Source organism: Dendrobates tinctorius, unplaced genomic scaffold (genome assembly GCF_039654945.1).
Source record: "Dendrobates tinctorius isolate UK_male_01 unplaced genomic scaffold, ASM3965494v1 ptg000273l, whole genome shotgun sequence".
Classification (NCBI taxonomy): domain Eukaryota; kingdom Metazoa; phylum Chordata; class Amphibia; order Anura; family Dendrobatidae; genus Dendrobates; species Dendrobates tinctorius.
The window spans coordinates 2,021,571-2,036,440 of NW_027361940.1; the positions used below are offsets into that span (position 1 = coordinate 2,021,571).

At 52.2% G+C, this 14,870-nt stretch overlaps 1 protein-coding gene across 4 annotated transcripts in view; it reads right to left on the reverse strand.

The window, feature by feature from the left end:
* LOC141072449 (uncharacterized) overlaps nucleotides 1-14,870 on the reverse strand; it is a 216,668-nt gene that overhangs the window by 3,427 nt on the left and 198,371 nt on the right. For all 4 annotated transcript variants that reach the window (XM_073559720.1, XM_073559719.1, XM_073559718.1 and 1 more), the window contains one exon: nucleotides 5,567-9,151. In XM_073559720.1, coding sequence (XP_073415821.1) covers nucleotides 5,568-9,151 — 3,584 coding nt within the window. In that variant the 3' untranslated portion in view covers nucleotide 5,567. The remainder of the gene's footprint in view (nucleotides 1-5,566; nucleotides 9,152-14,870) is intronic.

The following is a 14,870-nucleotide window of genomic DNA, read 5'->3' on the forward strand; positions in this document are numbered from 1 at the left end:
CCCCCTAGTGGTGGCTGCAGACAGGATCTTATAATGTATCTCTGCATACAGGGATCTACCCCTAGTGGTGGCTGCAGACAGGATCTTATCATGCATCTCTGTATACAGGGAGCTCCCCCTAGTGGTGACTGCAGACACGATCTCATCATGTATTTCTGTATACAGGGAGCTCCCCCTAGTGGTGGCTGCAGACAGGCTATTATCATGTATCTCTGTATACAGGGTGCTCCCCCTAGTGGTGACTGCAGACAGGATCTTATCATGTATCTCTGTATACAGGGAGCTCCCCCTAGTGGTGACTGCAGACAGGATCTTATCATGTTTCTCTGTATACAGGGAGCTCCCCCTAGTGGTGACTGCAGACAGGATCTTATCATGTATCTCTGTATACAGGGAGCGCCCCCTAGTGGTGGCTGCAGACAGGATCCTATTATGCATCTCTGTATACAGGGAGCTCCCCCTAGCGGTGACTGCAGAGAGGATCTTATCATGTATCTCTGTATACAGGGAGCTCCCCCTAGTGGTGGCTGCAGACAGGATCCTATTATGCATCTCTGTATACAGGGAGCTCCCCCTAGTGTTGGCTGCAGACAGGATCTTATGTATCTCTGTATACAGGGAGCTACCCCTAGTGGTGACTGCAGACAATATCTTATCCTGTATCTATATACAGGGAGCTCCCCCTAGTGGTGACTGCAGACAGAATCATATCATGTATCTCTGTATAGAGGGAGCTCCCCTTAGTGGTGACTGCATACAGGATCTTATCATGCTTCTCTGTATACAGGGAGCTCTCCCTAGTGGTGGCTGCAGACAGGGTCTTATCATGTATCTCCGAATACAGAGAGCTACCCCTAGTGGTGGCTGCAGCCAGGATCTTATCATGTAGCTCTGTATACAGGGAGCTCCCCCTAGTGGTGGCTGCAGACAGGATCTTATCATATATCTCTATATACACGGAGCTCCCCCTAGTGTTGACTGCAGATAGGATCTTATCATGTATCTCCATATACAGAGAGCTCCCCCTAGTGGTGGCAGCAGCCAGGATCTTATCATGCAGCTCTGTATACAGGGAGCTCCCCCTAGTGGTGGCTGCAGACAGGATCTTATGTATCTCTGCATACAGGGAGCTCCCCCCTAGTGGTGGCTGCCGACAGGATCTTATCATGTATCTCTGTATACAGGGAGCTCTCCCTAGTGGCGACTGCAGACAGGATCTTATCATGTATCTCTGTATACAGGGAGCTCCCCCTAGTGGTGGCTGCAGCCAGGATCTTATCATGTATCGCTGTATACAGGGAGCTCCCCCTAGTGGTGGCTGCAGACAGGATCTTATCATGCATCTCCGTATATAGGGAGTTCCCCCTAGTGGTGGCTGCAGACAGTATCTTATCATGTATCTCTGTATACAGGGCGCTCTCCCTAGTGTTGGCTGCAGACAGGATCTTATCATGTATCTCTGTATACAGGGAGCTACCCCTAGTGGTGACTGCAGACAATATCTTATCCTGTATCTATATACAGGGAGCTCCCTCTAGTGGTGACTGCAGACAGAATCTTATGTATCTCTGTATACAGGGAGCTCCCCCTAGTGGTGACTGCAGACAGGATCTTATCATGTATCTCTGTATACAGGGAGCTCCCCCTAGTGGTGGCTGCAGGCAGGATCTTATCATGTATCTCTATATACAGGGCGCTCCCCCTAGTATTGGCTGCAGACAGAATATCATCATGTATCTTTGTATACAGGGAGCTCCCCCTAGTAGTGACTGCAGACAGAATCTTATCATGTATCTCTGTGTACAGGGAGCTGCCCCTAGTGGTGGCTGCAGATAGGATCTTATCATGTTTCTCTGTATACAGGGAGCTCCCCCTAGTGGTAACTGCAGACAGGATGTTATCATGTATCTCTGTATACAGGGAGCTTCCTCTAGTGATGACTGCAGACAGGATCTTATCATGTATCTTTGTATACAGGGAGCTCCCCTAGTGGTAACTGCAGACAGGATATTATCATGTATCTCTGTATACAGGGAGCTCCCCCTAGTGGTGGCTGCAAACAGGATCTTATCATGTATCTCTGTATACAGGGAGCTCCTCCTAGTGGTGGCTGCAGACAGGATTTTATCATGTACCTCTGTATACAGGGAGCTTCCCCTAGTGGTGACTGCAGACAGGATCTTATCATGTTATCTCTGTATATAGGAAGCTTCCCCTAGTGGTGACTGCAGACAGGATCTTATTATGTTTCTCTGTGTACAGGGAGCTGCCCCTAGTGGTGGCTGCAGATAGGATCTTATCATGTTTCTCTGTATACAGGGAGCTTCCTCTAGTGATGACTGCAGACAGGATCTTATCATGTATCTTTGTATACAGGGAGCTCCCCTAGTGGTAACTGCAGACAGGATATTATCATGTATCTCTGTATACAGGGAGCTCCCCCTAGTGGTGGCTGCAAACAGGATCTTATCATGTATCTCTGTATACAGGGAGCTCCTCCTAGTGGTGGCTGCAGACAGGATCTTATCATGTATCTCTGTATACAGGGAGCTCCCCCTAGTGGTGGCTGCAGGCAGGATCTTATCATGTATCTCTATATACAGGGCGCTCCCCCTAGTATTGGCTGCAGACAGAATATCATCATGTATCTTTGTATACAGGGAGCTCCCCCTAGTAGTGACTGCAGACAGAATCTTATCATGTATCTCTGTGTACAGGGAGCTGCCCCTAGTGGTGGCTGCAGATAGGATCTTATCATGTTTCTCTGTATACAGGGAGCTCCCCCTAGTGGTAACTGCAGACAGGATGTTATCATGTATCTCTGTATACAGGGAGCTTCCTCTAGTGATGACTGCAGACAGGATCTTATCATGTATCTTTGTATACAGGGAGCTTCCCTAGTGGTAACTGCAGACAGGATATTATCATGTATCTCTGTATACAGGGAGCTCCCCCTAGTGGTGGCTGCAAACAGGATCTTATCATGTATCTCTGTATACAGGGAGCTCCTCCTAGTGGTGGCTGCAGACAGGATTTTATCATGTACCTCTGTATACAGGGAGCTTCCCCTAGTGGTGACTGCAGACAGGATCTTATCATGTTATCTCTGTATATAGGAAGCTTCCCCTAGTGGTGACTGCAGACAGGATCTTATTATGTTTCTCTGTATACAGGGAGCGACTCCTAGTGGTGACTGCAGATATCTTATGCATCTCTATATACAGCGAGCTCCCCCTAGTGGTGACTGCAGACAGGATCTTATCATGTATCTCTGTATATAGGGAGCTCCCCCTAGTGGTGGCTGCAGACAGGATCTTATCATGTATCTCTGTATGCAGGGAGGTCCTCCTAGTGGTGGCTGCAGACAGGATCTTATCATGTATCTCTGTATACAGGGAGCTCCCCCTTGTGGTGGCTGCAGACAGGATCTTATCATGTATCTCTGTATACAGGGAGCTCCCCCTAGTGGTGGCTGCAGACAGGATCTTATCATGTATCTCTGTATACAGGGAGCTCCCCCTAGTGGTGGCTGCAGACAGGATCTTATCATGTATCTCTGTATACAGGGAGCTCCCCCTAATGGTGACTGAAGACAGGATCTTATCATGCATCTCAGTATACAGGGAGCTCCCCCTAGTGGTGGCTGCAGACAGGATCTTATCATGTATCTCTGTATACAGGGAGCTTCTCCTAGTGGTGGCTGTAGACAGGATTTTATCATGTATCTCTGTATACAGGGAGCTCCCCCTAATGGTGACTGAAGACAGGATCTTATCATGCATCTCAGTATACAGGGAGATCCCCCTAGTGGTGGCTGCAGACTGGATCTTATCATGCATCTCTGTATACAGGGAGCTCCCCCTAGTGGTGGCTGCAGACAGGATCTCATCATGTATCTCTGTATACAGGAAGCTTCCCCTAGTTGTGATTGCAGACAGGATCTTATCATGTATCTCTGTATACAGGGAGCGCCTCCTAGTGGTGACTGCAGATAATATCTTATTATGCATCTCTGTATACAGCGAGCTCCCCCTAGTGGTGGCTGCAGCCAGGATCTTATCATTTATCTCTGTATACAGGGAGCGCCTCCTAGTGGTGACTGCAGATAATATCTTATTATGCATCTCTGTATACAGCGAGCTCCCCCTATTGGTGGCCGCAGACATGATCTTATCATTTATCTCTGTATACAGGGAGCTTCCCCTAGTGGTGTCTGCAGACAGGATCTTATCATGTATCTCTGTATACAGGGAGCTCCTCCTAGTGGTGGCTGCGGACAGGATCTTATCATGTATCTCTGTATACAGGGAGCTCCTCCTAGTGGTGGCTGCTGACAGGATCTTATCATGTAGGTCTGTATGCAGGGAGCTCCTCCTAGTGGTGGCTGCAGACAGGATCTTATCATGTACAGTATCCCTTTATACAGCGAGCTCCCCCTAGTGGTGGCTGCAGACAGGATTTTATCATTTATCTCTGTATACAGGGAGCTCCCCCTAGTGGTGACTGAAGACAGGATCTTATCATGCATCTCTGTATACAGGGAGCTCCTCCTAGTGGTGGCTGAAGATAGGATCTCATCATATATCTCTGTATACAGGAGCTCCCCCTAGTGGTGGCTGCAGACAGGATCTTTTGTATTTCTGTTTACAGGGAGCTCCCCCTAGTGCTGACTGCAGACAGAATCTTATCATGTATCTCTGTATACAGGGAGCTCCCCCTAGTGGTGACTGCAGACATGATCATATCATGTATCTGTGTGTACAGCGAGCTCCCTCTAGTGGTGACTGCAGACAGGATCTTATCATGTATCTCTGTATACAGGGAGCTCCCCCTAGTGGTGACTGCAGACAGAATCTTATCATGTATCTCTGTATACAGGGAGCTCCCCCTAGTGATGGCTGCAGACAGGATCTCATCATGTATCTCTGTATACAGGGAGCTCCTCCTAGTGGTGGCTGCAGACAGGATTTTGTCATATATCTCTGTATACAGGGAGCTCCCCCTAGTGGTGACTGCAGACAGGATCTTATCATTTATCTGTATACAGGGAGCTCCCCCTAATGGTGGCTGCAGACAGGATCTTATCATGTATCTCTGTATACAGGGAGCTACTCCTAGTGGTGGCTGCAGACAGGATCTTATCATGTATCTCTGTATACAGGGAGCTCCCCATAGTGGTGACTGCAGACAGAATCTTATCATGTATCTCTGTATACAGGGAGCTCCCCCTAGTGGTGACTGCAGACAGGATCTTATCATGTATCTCTGTATACAGGGAGCTCCCCCTAGTATTGGCTGCAGACAGGATCTTATCATGTTTCTTTGTATACATGGAGCTCCCCCTAGTAGTGGCTGCAGACAGAATCGTATCATGTATCTGTGTATACAGGGAGCTCCCCCTAGTGGTGACTACAAACAGGATCTTGTCATGTATCTCTGTATACAGGGAGGTCCCCCTAGTGTTGGCTGTATATAGGATCTTATCATCTATCTCTGTATACAGGGAGCTCCCCCTAGTGGTGATTGCTGACAGAATCTAGTGCATATAACATACTGTGGCTCATACCTCACAGTGGTGTCTCCTTCCTGTAGTTGAATCCACATGTTCGACCCTCGAACTGCAGTTTGATGGCCTGCTTGAGGTGAAGTTCTGGGTCCATAGTGGTGATGGAGATAAGTGAGGAGTCTTGCTTCCTCGGGGAGTGGTTCTGGTCCTCCTTCACTGGAGATCTCAGAGGGTCTTTTTTACTATAGGACAGCACAAAGTCCACAGGGTTCCTGGCAGTCATCACTGGATCTTCCTTGTGTGTAGGTGAGGTCAGTAGGTTTGATGCTTTGTTCTTGGGATCCACTGGATCTACGGTTGTTCTGGAGATTGGCCCGAGGGGATTACTGTTTTGTGGAGAGTAGGCGGAGCCTGCGTTCACACGAGGTTGCCAGAGCTCATCTGTGATGCTTTTTTCTTTCTTTGGCGAGCTGATCATATTTTTGCCGTGGATCTCGCCCGCGGCGTGGCTGGAGGAGTACCCCGAGCTGCTGCTCTTACTTTTGGCATAGTCTGGCGCCATGCTGTCAGGAGCGGGTCTTGTGTTATCTATAGGGTGCCTGCTGTCCCCGGCCTTGAAGCGAGCGTACGTCGGGCTCCCATATTTGGGGTTGGTAAGTATCCCATTCCCCCTTAGCTCATGAACAGGAGAAGTCGGACTTTGGTTACAGATGGTAATCTCCTCCTCATGACCAGGTATTAGTCCGGGACTGATTGAGGCAGGGAAGGCAGGAAAACCGACCATGCCAGACAGGGCACCCGCTTGTCGAGAGCGGCTGCGTGGCAGCGAGTGTTGCTGAACCTGCTGGGTAAAGGTGAGGCTGTCCATGGGCACAGTGGCCTGGGAATGGTAAGTGGAGGATGTCAGCACGGACCCTGCAGAGCTCTTCAGAGAGTTGTCGAGTGAGCGGCTGCCTGTCGACACAGGTGAAAGTGTGGACCAGCTGTCACCTCCACCATTTGCTTGCTGACTACCAAGGGCATCCTTTACTGGAGCCTTCACCACTGGTCCTTGGTAGGATGGCACGCCATGAGCTTCCAGGAGATGAACTATGGCTGTGTGCCCTCCTTTGGCTGCTACTTTTATAGGGGTGCGTCCACAGTAGTCAGCATGGAAGGGGCTGGCATGTCCTTCCTCCAGAAGGACTTTGGCCAGGGCATAGTGGCCCTCCTGAGCTGCTATACAGAGAGGAGTGGCTCCCTGGGAACACTGGGCATCAGTGAACACCCCATGCTCCATCAGTAGTTGGGCGATATTGGCATGGCCTCGCCACGCGGCGCAGTGAAGCGGAGTTCTTTTTTCTTTGTCGAAAGCATTGCAATTTGCCCTACCGACCTCCAGAAGAAGATGAGCCATGTCAGAGTCCCCTTGCCAGCAGGAGGCATGCAAAGCGGTGCGTTCATCTGGGTCTCTATCTTCGGCATCAGCACCGTGCTCCAACAGAACTTTTGCTATACCTGTAAGTCCTTGCAGGGCCAGAAGGTGCAGCAGCGGCTTCCCTTGAGTGGTCTTCATGTCGGGGTCTGCTCCTTTCCTCAGTAGTAACTCCACCGTGGTCTTGTGGCCTGCGAGAGCAGCAAAGCATAAGGCTGTCATACCATCATTGCCTTGCTGGTTGACGGAGGACCCTCGGTTTATCAGCAGTTCTACACAGCCTGTGTGCCCTTCTTCAGCTGCCAGGAGGAGAGGTGTGTACCCTTCTCTATCCCTCAGTCCCACCTTAGCTCCTCCATCTACCAAGGCACGGCAAACACTTTTACGACCTTCACAGGCCGCCCAGTGCAATGCTGTCCATCCCAGGTGGTCCTGAAGATTCTCATTCAGGCCCCTATGTAGCAAGGCCCTCACTGCCTCCTCTCCTCGAGCTGCGGCTGCTGCCAGGAGCAGTGCCGACCTCCCTTCTTTGTCTGAGACATCTGCAGAGGCGCCCCACAGTAGTAACACACGCACTGTTTCAGCATGTCCTCCAGAGGCAGCTGCTAAAAGCGGTGTCATCTGGTCCTTGCCAGGCCTGTCCGGGTTGGCCCCAGCTTCAAGGAGAAGTTCTGCCACCTCTTCTTGCCCCTCGTAAGCAGCGACCAGAAGTGGGGTTAACCCTTCCCTGTCCGGCAGCTCTGGATCTGCCCCATGTTCCAACAAAACAGATATCAGTTGTGGATGCCTCTGCCCGGTGGGCGCACAGAGACATGCAACGGCCAGGGCAGAACGTCCTTCTTTATCACATATATTCACATTAGCCCCAGATTCCAATAGTAATTCAGCCACTGCGCAGTGGCCCATGTATGCTGCCGCCATGAGCGGAGTGCGGCCCTCCACATCAGCACGATCTATCTCTGCTCCAGCCTTCAGAAGAGCCTTGACGGGACCCTCGTGCCCACCCCACGCTGCTGCCCTCAGTGCAGTGCGTCCATTAGGGCCAGATGTGTCTGGCTGAGCCCCAAATGCAAGTAGTGACTCCACAACCTCAGTGTGGCCCCCCCAAGCAGAAGCACGCAGAGGGTTCCACCCACGACTGTCACCATGGTCATGCCGGGCGCCGTGTTCAAGAAGAAACTCCACAACCGGCAAGTGCCCCTGGTGTGCAGCCAGCCCCAGAGGACTCTGTCCATCTTCATCTGTGGCCTCCAGACTGGCTCCTCTGGAAAGCATCAGCTTCACCGCGTCCAGGTTTCCAGCATGGGCCGCGGCCGCAAGCAGAGTTCGTCCAGACCTATCCCTCAGATTCAGTCCACCACTGGTGTCTAAGAGGAACTCCAGAGAGATGCCTCGTTCCAGGGTTCTCTTCAGGGAACTCGATTCCTCCATCATGGAGGCTCCGTCTACTTTAGGCCGGGCTAACAAAAGCAACTGCAAGACCTCCAACTCTAAAGAAACGTTAGAGGCCAAACAGTCCGACACCGGGACCTCCATCCACAGAAGCCACAGAGCCAAGTGACACAGCTCCAGCCCCTGAATGTCTGCCAGGAGGAGATGTGTGGCCAGCTGGGCGACCTCGGCCGGCAGCAGATGTGGTGCCCGTGTAGATAAGCTCATGGCGAGCATGCAGTGCCCCTCGGTGACATTACACAGGTACTTCTGGGTACAGTACTTCACATCCAGGAGCCACTCCGAGAAGCTGTGATGGAAGAGCAGCACCTGGGCGCGGTCCTGGGGGTGCAGCAGCATGGAGATGGATGCCAGGGTCTTGCTGAACTCCTCCGCCCTCCACCCTTCCATCTGTTTTGTCCACACGGCCTTGTGGAGCTGCGGACTGGACAGAGGAGCGGGAGCGGCCAAGATGACGTTCAGCAGCGTCCGCACCGGGCAGAACTGGCGTCCCGAGAAGAGGCGCTGGCACAGCCACAGGTAGAGGCCGTTCAGTGTGCCGGGGATGTGGCGGATCTCTCGCAGGAGGATGGATCCCTCCGAGACGCCGTCCAGCACGCGCTCCAGGAACAGGAAGCAGCCATTGCTCTTTATGTGCAGCTGGTTCAGCATCTCGGCCGTGTCCAGGGTCAGGTGCTGCCGCAGAGCCGCCTCCAGGTCCAGGCGGCACAGGATGTAGCGCTGCACGTCGCGCACAATGTGGGCCTTACGGAGGTCGTCCAGGCAGAGTCTGCGGAAACCTGCGGCAGGAGGAAACGTGTCAGTCACCGGCAACAACTACAACTCCCAGTATCTCCTGCCAGCCGTCATTATCTGACAACCGGATATACAGGAGAGGCCGAGTATCTGACAACCTGACATACAAGGGGGCCGAGTATCTGACAACCTGACCTACAGGGGGGGGCCGAGTATCTGACAACCTGATCTACAGGAGGGGCCGAGTATCTGACAACCTGACCTACAGGGGGGGCCGAGTATCTGACAACCTGACCTACAGGGGGGGCCGAGTATCTGACAACCTGATCTACAGGAGGGGCCGAGTATCTGACAACCTGACCTACAGGGGGGGCCGAGTATCTGACAACCTGACCTACAGGAGGGGCCGAGTATCTGACAACCTGACCTACAGGGGGGGCCGAGTATCTGACAACCTGATCTACAGGAGGGGCCGAGTATCTGACAACCTGACCTACAGGGGGGGCCGAGTATCTGACAACCTGATCTACAGGAGGGGCCGAGTATCTGACAACCTGATCTACAGGAGGGGCCGAGTATCTGACAACCTGACCTACAGGGGGGGCCGAGTATCTGACAACCTGATCTACAGGAGGGGCCGAGTATCTGACAACCTGACCTACAGGGGGGGCCGAGTATCTGACAACCTGATCTACAGGAGGGGCCGAGTATCTGACAACCTGATCTACAGGGGGGGCCGAGTATCTGACAACCTGATCTACAGGAGGGGCCGAGTATATGACAACCTGATCTACAGGAGGGGCCGAGTATCTGACAACCTGACCTACAGGGGGGGGCCGAGTATCTGACAACCTGACCTACAGGGGGGGCCGAGTATCTGACAACCTGATCTACAGGGGGGCCGAGTATCTGACAACCTGACCTACAGGAGGGGCCGAGTATCTGACAACCTGATCTACAGGAGGGGCCGAGTATCTGACAACCTGATCTACAGGAAGGCCGAGTATCTGACAACCTGACCTACAAGGAGGGCCGAGTATCTGACAACCTGACCTACAGGGGGGGCCGAGTATCTGACAACCTGACCTACAAGGAGGGCCGAGTATCTGACAACCTGATCTACAGGGGGGGCCCAGTATCTGACAACCTGACCTACAGGGGGGGCCGAGTATCTGACAACCTGACCTACAGGGGGGGCCGAGTATCTGACAACCTGATCTACAGGAGGGGCCGAGTATCTGACAACCTGATCTACAGGAGGGGCCGAGTATCTGACAACCTGACCTACAAGGAGGGCCGAGTATCTGACAACCTGATCTACAGGGGGGGCCGAGTATCTGACAACCTGACCTACAGGGGGGGCTGAGTATCTGACAACCTGACCTACAGGGGGGGCCGAGTATCTGACAACCTGATCTACAGGAGGGGCCGAGTATCTGACAACCTGATCTACAGGAGGGGCCGAGTATCTGACAACCTGATCTACAGGAGGGGCCGAGTATCTGACAACCTGACCTACAGGGGGGTCGAGTATCTGACAACCTGACCTACAGGGGGGCCGAGTATCTGACAACCTGACCTACAGGGGGGGCCGAGTATCTGACAACCTGACCTACAGGGGGGGCCGAGTATCTGACAACCTGACCTACAGGGGGGGCCGAGTATCTGACAACCTGATCTACAGGGGGGCCGAGTATCTGACAACCTGACCTACAGGAGGGGCCGAGTATCTGACAACCTGATCTACAGGGGGGGCCGAGTATCTGACAACCTGATCTACAGGGGGGGCCGAGTATCTGACAACCTGACCTACAGGGGGGGCCGAGTATCTGACAACCTGATCTACAGGGGGGCCGAGTATCTGACAACCTGATCTACAGGAGGGGCCGAGTATCTGATAACCTGACCTACGGGGGGGCTGAGTAAATGACAACCTGACCTACAGGGGGGGCCGAGTATCTGACAACCTGATCTACAGGAGGGGCCGAGTATCTGATAACCTGACCTACAGGGGGGGCCGAGTATCTGACAACCTGATCTACAGGAGGGGCCGAGTATCTGACAACCTGATCTACAGGAGGGGCCGAGTATCTGACAACCTGACATACAAGGGGGCCGAGTATCTGACAACCTGACATACAGGGGGGCTGAGTATCTGACAACCTGACCTACAGGGGGGCCGAGTATCTGACAACCTGACCTACAGGGGGGGCCGAGTATCTGACAACCTGATCTACAGGAGGGGCCGAGTATCTGACAACCTGATCTACAGGAGGGGCCGAGTATCTGACAACCTGACATACAAGGGGGCCGAGTATCTGACAACCTGATCTACAGGAGGGGCCGAGTATCTGACAACCTGTCCTACAGGGGGGGCCGAGTATCTGACAACCTGATCTACAGGAGGGGCCGAGTATCTGACAACCTGACCTACAGGGGGTGCCGAGTATCTGACAACCTGACCTACAGGGGGGCCGAGTATCTGACAACCTGACCTACAGGGGGGCCGAGTATCTGACAACCTGACCTACAGGGGGGGCCGATTATCTGACAACCTGACCTACAGGGGGGGCCGAGTATCTGACAACCTGATCTACAGGGGGGGCCGAGTATCACACTGTATCATGGGTTTCTAACTAATAAGTCATGTCAGACTAACTTAATTTCCTTCTATGACGGTATCACTGATTGGGTGGATCAAGGAAATGCTGTAGATATAGTATATCTTGACTTCAGCAAAGCATTTGACAAAGTATCTCATACAATCCTTATTGAAAAAATGACTAAGTATGGAATAGACAAGGCAACTGTTAGGTGGATTCATAACTGGCTTAGTGATCGGACCCAAAGAGTGGTCGTAAATGGCTGCACATCCAGTTGGAAGAATGTCTCAAGTGGGGTACCACAGGGCTCTGTCCTGGGCCCTGTATTGTTCAACATCTTTATCAACGATTCAGATGAAGGAATTGAGGGTAAACTGATTAAATTTGCTGATGACACAAAGCTAGGAGGGATAGCTAATACTAGAGAAGAGAGAGAGAGGATTCAAAAAGATTTAAATAAACTGGAGAAGTGGGCAGCAACTAACAGAATGGTTTTTAACAGGGAGAAATGCAAAGTACTACATCTGGGCAATAAAAATGAAAAAAGCATATATAGAATGGGAGGAATAGGGCTAAGTGACAGCACATGTGAAAAAGACTTGGGTATACTAATAGATCACAGACTGAATATGAGTCAACAGTGTGATGCAGCAGCAAAAAAGGCAAATGCAATTCTAGGATGTATTAACAGAAGCATACAGTCTAGATCACGTGAAGTCATTATTTCCCTCTACTCCTCTTTGGTCAGACCTCATCTGGAATATTGTGTCCAGTTTTGGGCACCACATTTTAAAAAAGACATCAACAAACTGGAGCAAGTTCAGAAAAGAGCGACCAGAATGGTGACCGGTCTGCAAACCCTGTCTTATGAGGAAAGGTTGCAGGATTTGGGAATGTTTAGTTTGCAAAAGAGAAGACTGAGAGGAGACTTAATAGCTGTCTACAAATATCTAAAGGGCTGTCACATTGTAGAAGGATCAACTTTATTCTCATTTGCACAAGGAAAGACTAGAAGCAATGGGATGAAACTGAATGGGAAGAGACACAGATTAGATATTAGAAAAAACTTTTTGACAGTTAGAGTGATCAATGAGTGGAACAGGCTGCCACGAGAAGTGGTGAGTTCTCCTTCAATGGAAGTCTTCAAACAGAGGCTGGACAGACATCTGACTGGGATGATTTAGCGAATCCTGCTTTGAGCAGGGGGTTGGACCAGATGGCCCAGGAGGTCCCTTCCAACTCTACGATTCTATGATTCTATCTGACAACCTGATCTACAGGAGGGGCCGAGTATCTGATAACCTGACCTACAGGGGGGGCCGAGTATCTGACAACCTGATCTACAGGAGGGGCCGAGTATCTGACAACCTGATCTACAGGAGGGGCCGAGTATCTGACAACCTGACATACAAGGGGGACGAGTATCTGACAACCTGACCTACAGGGGGGCCGAGTATCTGACAACCTGACCTACAGGGGGGGCCGAGTATCTGACAACCTGATCTACAGGAGGGGCCGAGTATCTGACAACCTGATCTACAGGAGTGGCCGAGTATCTGACAACCTGACATACAAGGGGGCCGAGTATCTGACAACCTGATCTACAGGAGGGGCCGAGTATCTGACAACCTGACCTACTGGGGGGGCCGAGTATCTGACAACCTGATCTACAGGAGGGGCCGAGTATCTGACAACCTGACCTACAGGGGGGGCCGAGTATCTGACAACCTGACCTACAGGGGGGCCGAGTATCTGACAACCTGATCTACAGGAGGGGCCGAGTATCTGACAACCTGACCTACAGGAGGGGCCGAGTATCTGACAACCTGACATACAAGGGGGCCGAGTATCTGACAACCTGATCTACAGGAGGGGCCGAGTATCTGACAACCTGACCTACAGGGGGGGCCGAGTATCTGACAACCTGATCTACAGGAGGGGCCGAGTATCTGACAACCTGACCTACAGGGGGGCCGAGTATCTGACAACCTGACCTACAGGGGGGGCCGAGTATCTGACAACCTGATCTACAGGAGGGGCCGAGTATCTGACAACCTGACCTACAGGAGGGGCCGAGTATCTGACAACCTGACATACAAGGGGGCCGAGTATCTGACAACCTGATCTACAGGAGGGGCCGAGTATCTGACAACCTGACCTACAGGGGGGGCCGAGTATCTGACAACCTGATCTACAGGAGGGGCCGAGTATCTGACAACCTGACCTACAGGGGGGGCCGAGTATCTGACAACCTGACCTACAGGGAGGGCCGAGTATCTGACAACCTGATCTACAGGAGGGGCCGAGTATCTGACAACCTGACCTACAGGGGGGGCCGAGTATCTGACAACCTGATCTACAGGAGGGGCCGAGTATCTGACAACCTGATCTACAGGAGGGGCCGAGTATCTGACAACCTGACCTACAGGGGGGCCGAGTATCTGACAACCTGATCTACAGGAGGGGCCGAGTATCTGACAACCTGACCTACAGGGGGGGCCGAGTATCTGACAACCTGATCTACAGGAGGGGCCGAGTATCTGACAACCTGATCTACAGGAGGGGCCGAGTATCTGACAACCTGATCTACAGGAAGGCCGAGTATCTGACAACCTGACCTACAAGGAGGGCCGAGTATCTGACAACCTGACCTACAGGGGGGGCCGAGTATCTGACAACCTGACCTACAAGGAGGGCCGAGTATCTGACAACCTGATCTACGGGGGGGCCCAGTATCTGACAACCTGACCTACAGGGGGGGCCGAGTATCTGACAACCTGACCTACAGGGGGGGCCGAGTATCTGACAACCTGATCTACAGGAGGGGCCGAGTATCTGACAACCTGATCTACAGGAGGGGCCGAGTATCTGACAACCTGACCTACAAGGAGGGCCGAGTATCTGACAACCTGATCTACAGGGGGGGCCGAGTATCTGACAACCTGACCTACAGGGGGGGGGCTGAGTATCTGACAACCTGATCTACAAGGGGGGCCGAGTATCTGACAACCTGATCTACAGGAGGGGCCGAGTATCTGACAACCTGATCTACAGGAGGGGCCGAGTATCTGACAACCTGATCTACAGGAGGGGCCGAGTATCTGACAACCTGACCTACAGGGGGGTCGAGTATCTGACAACCTGACCTACAGGGGGGCCG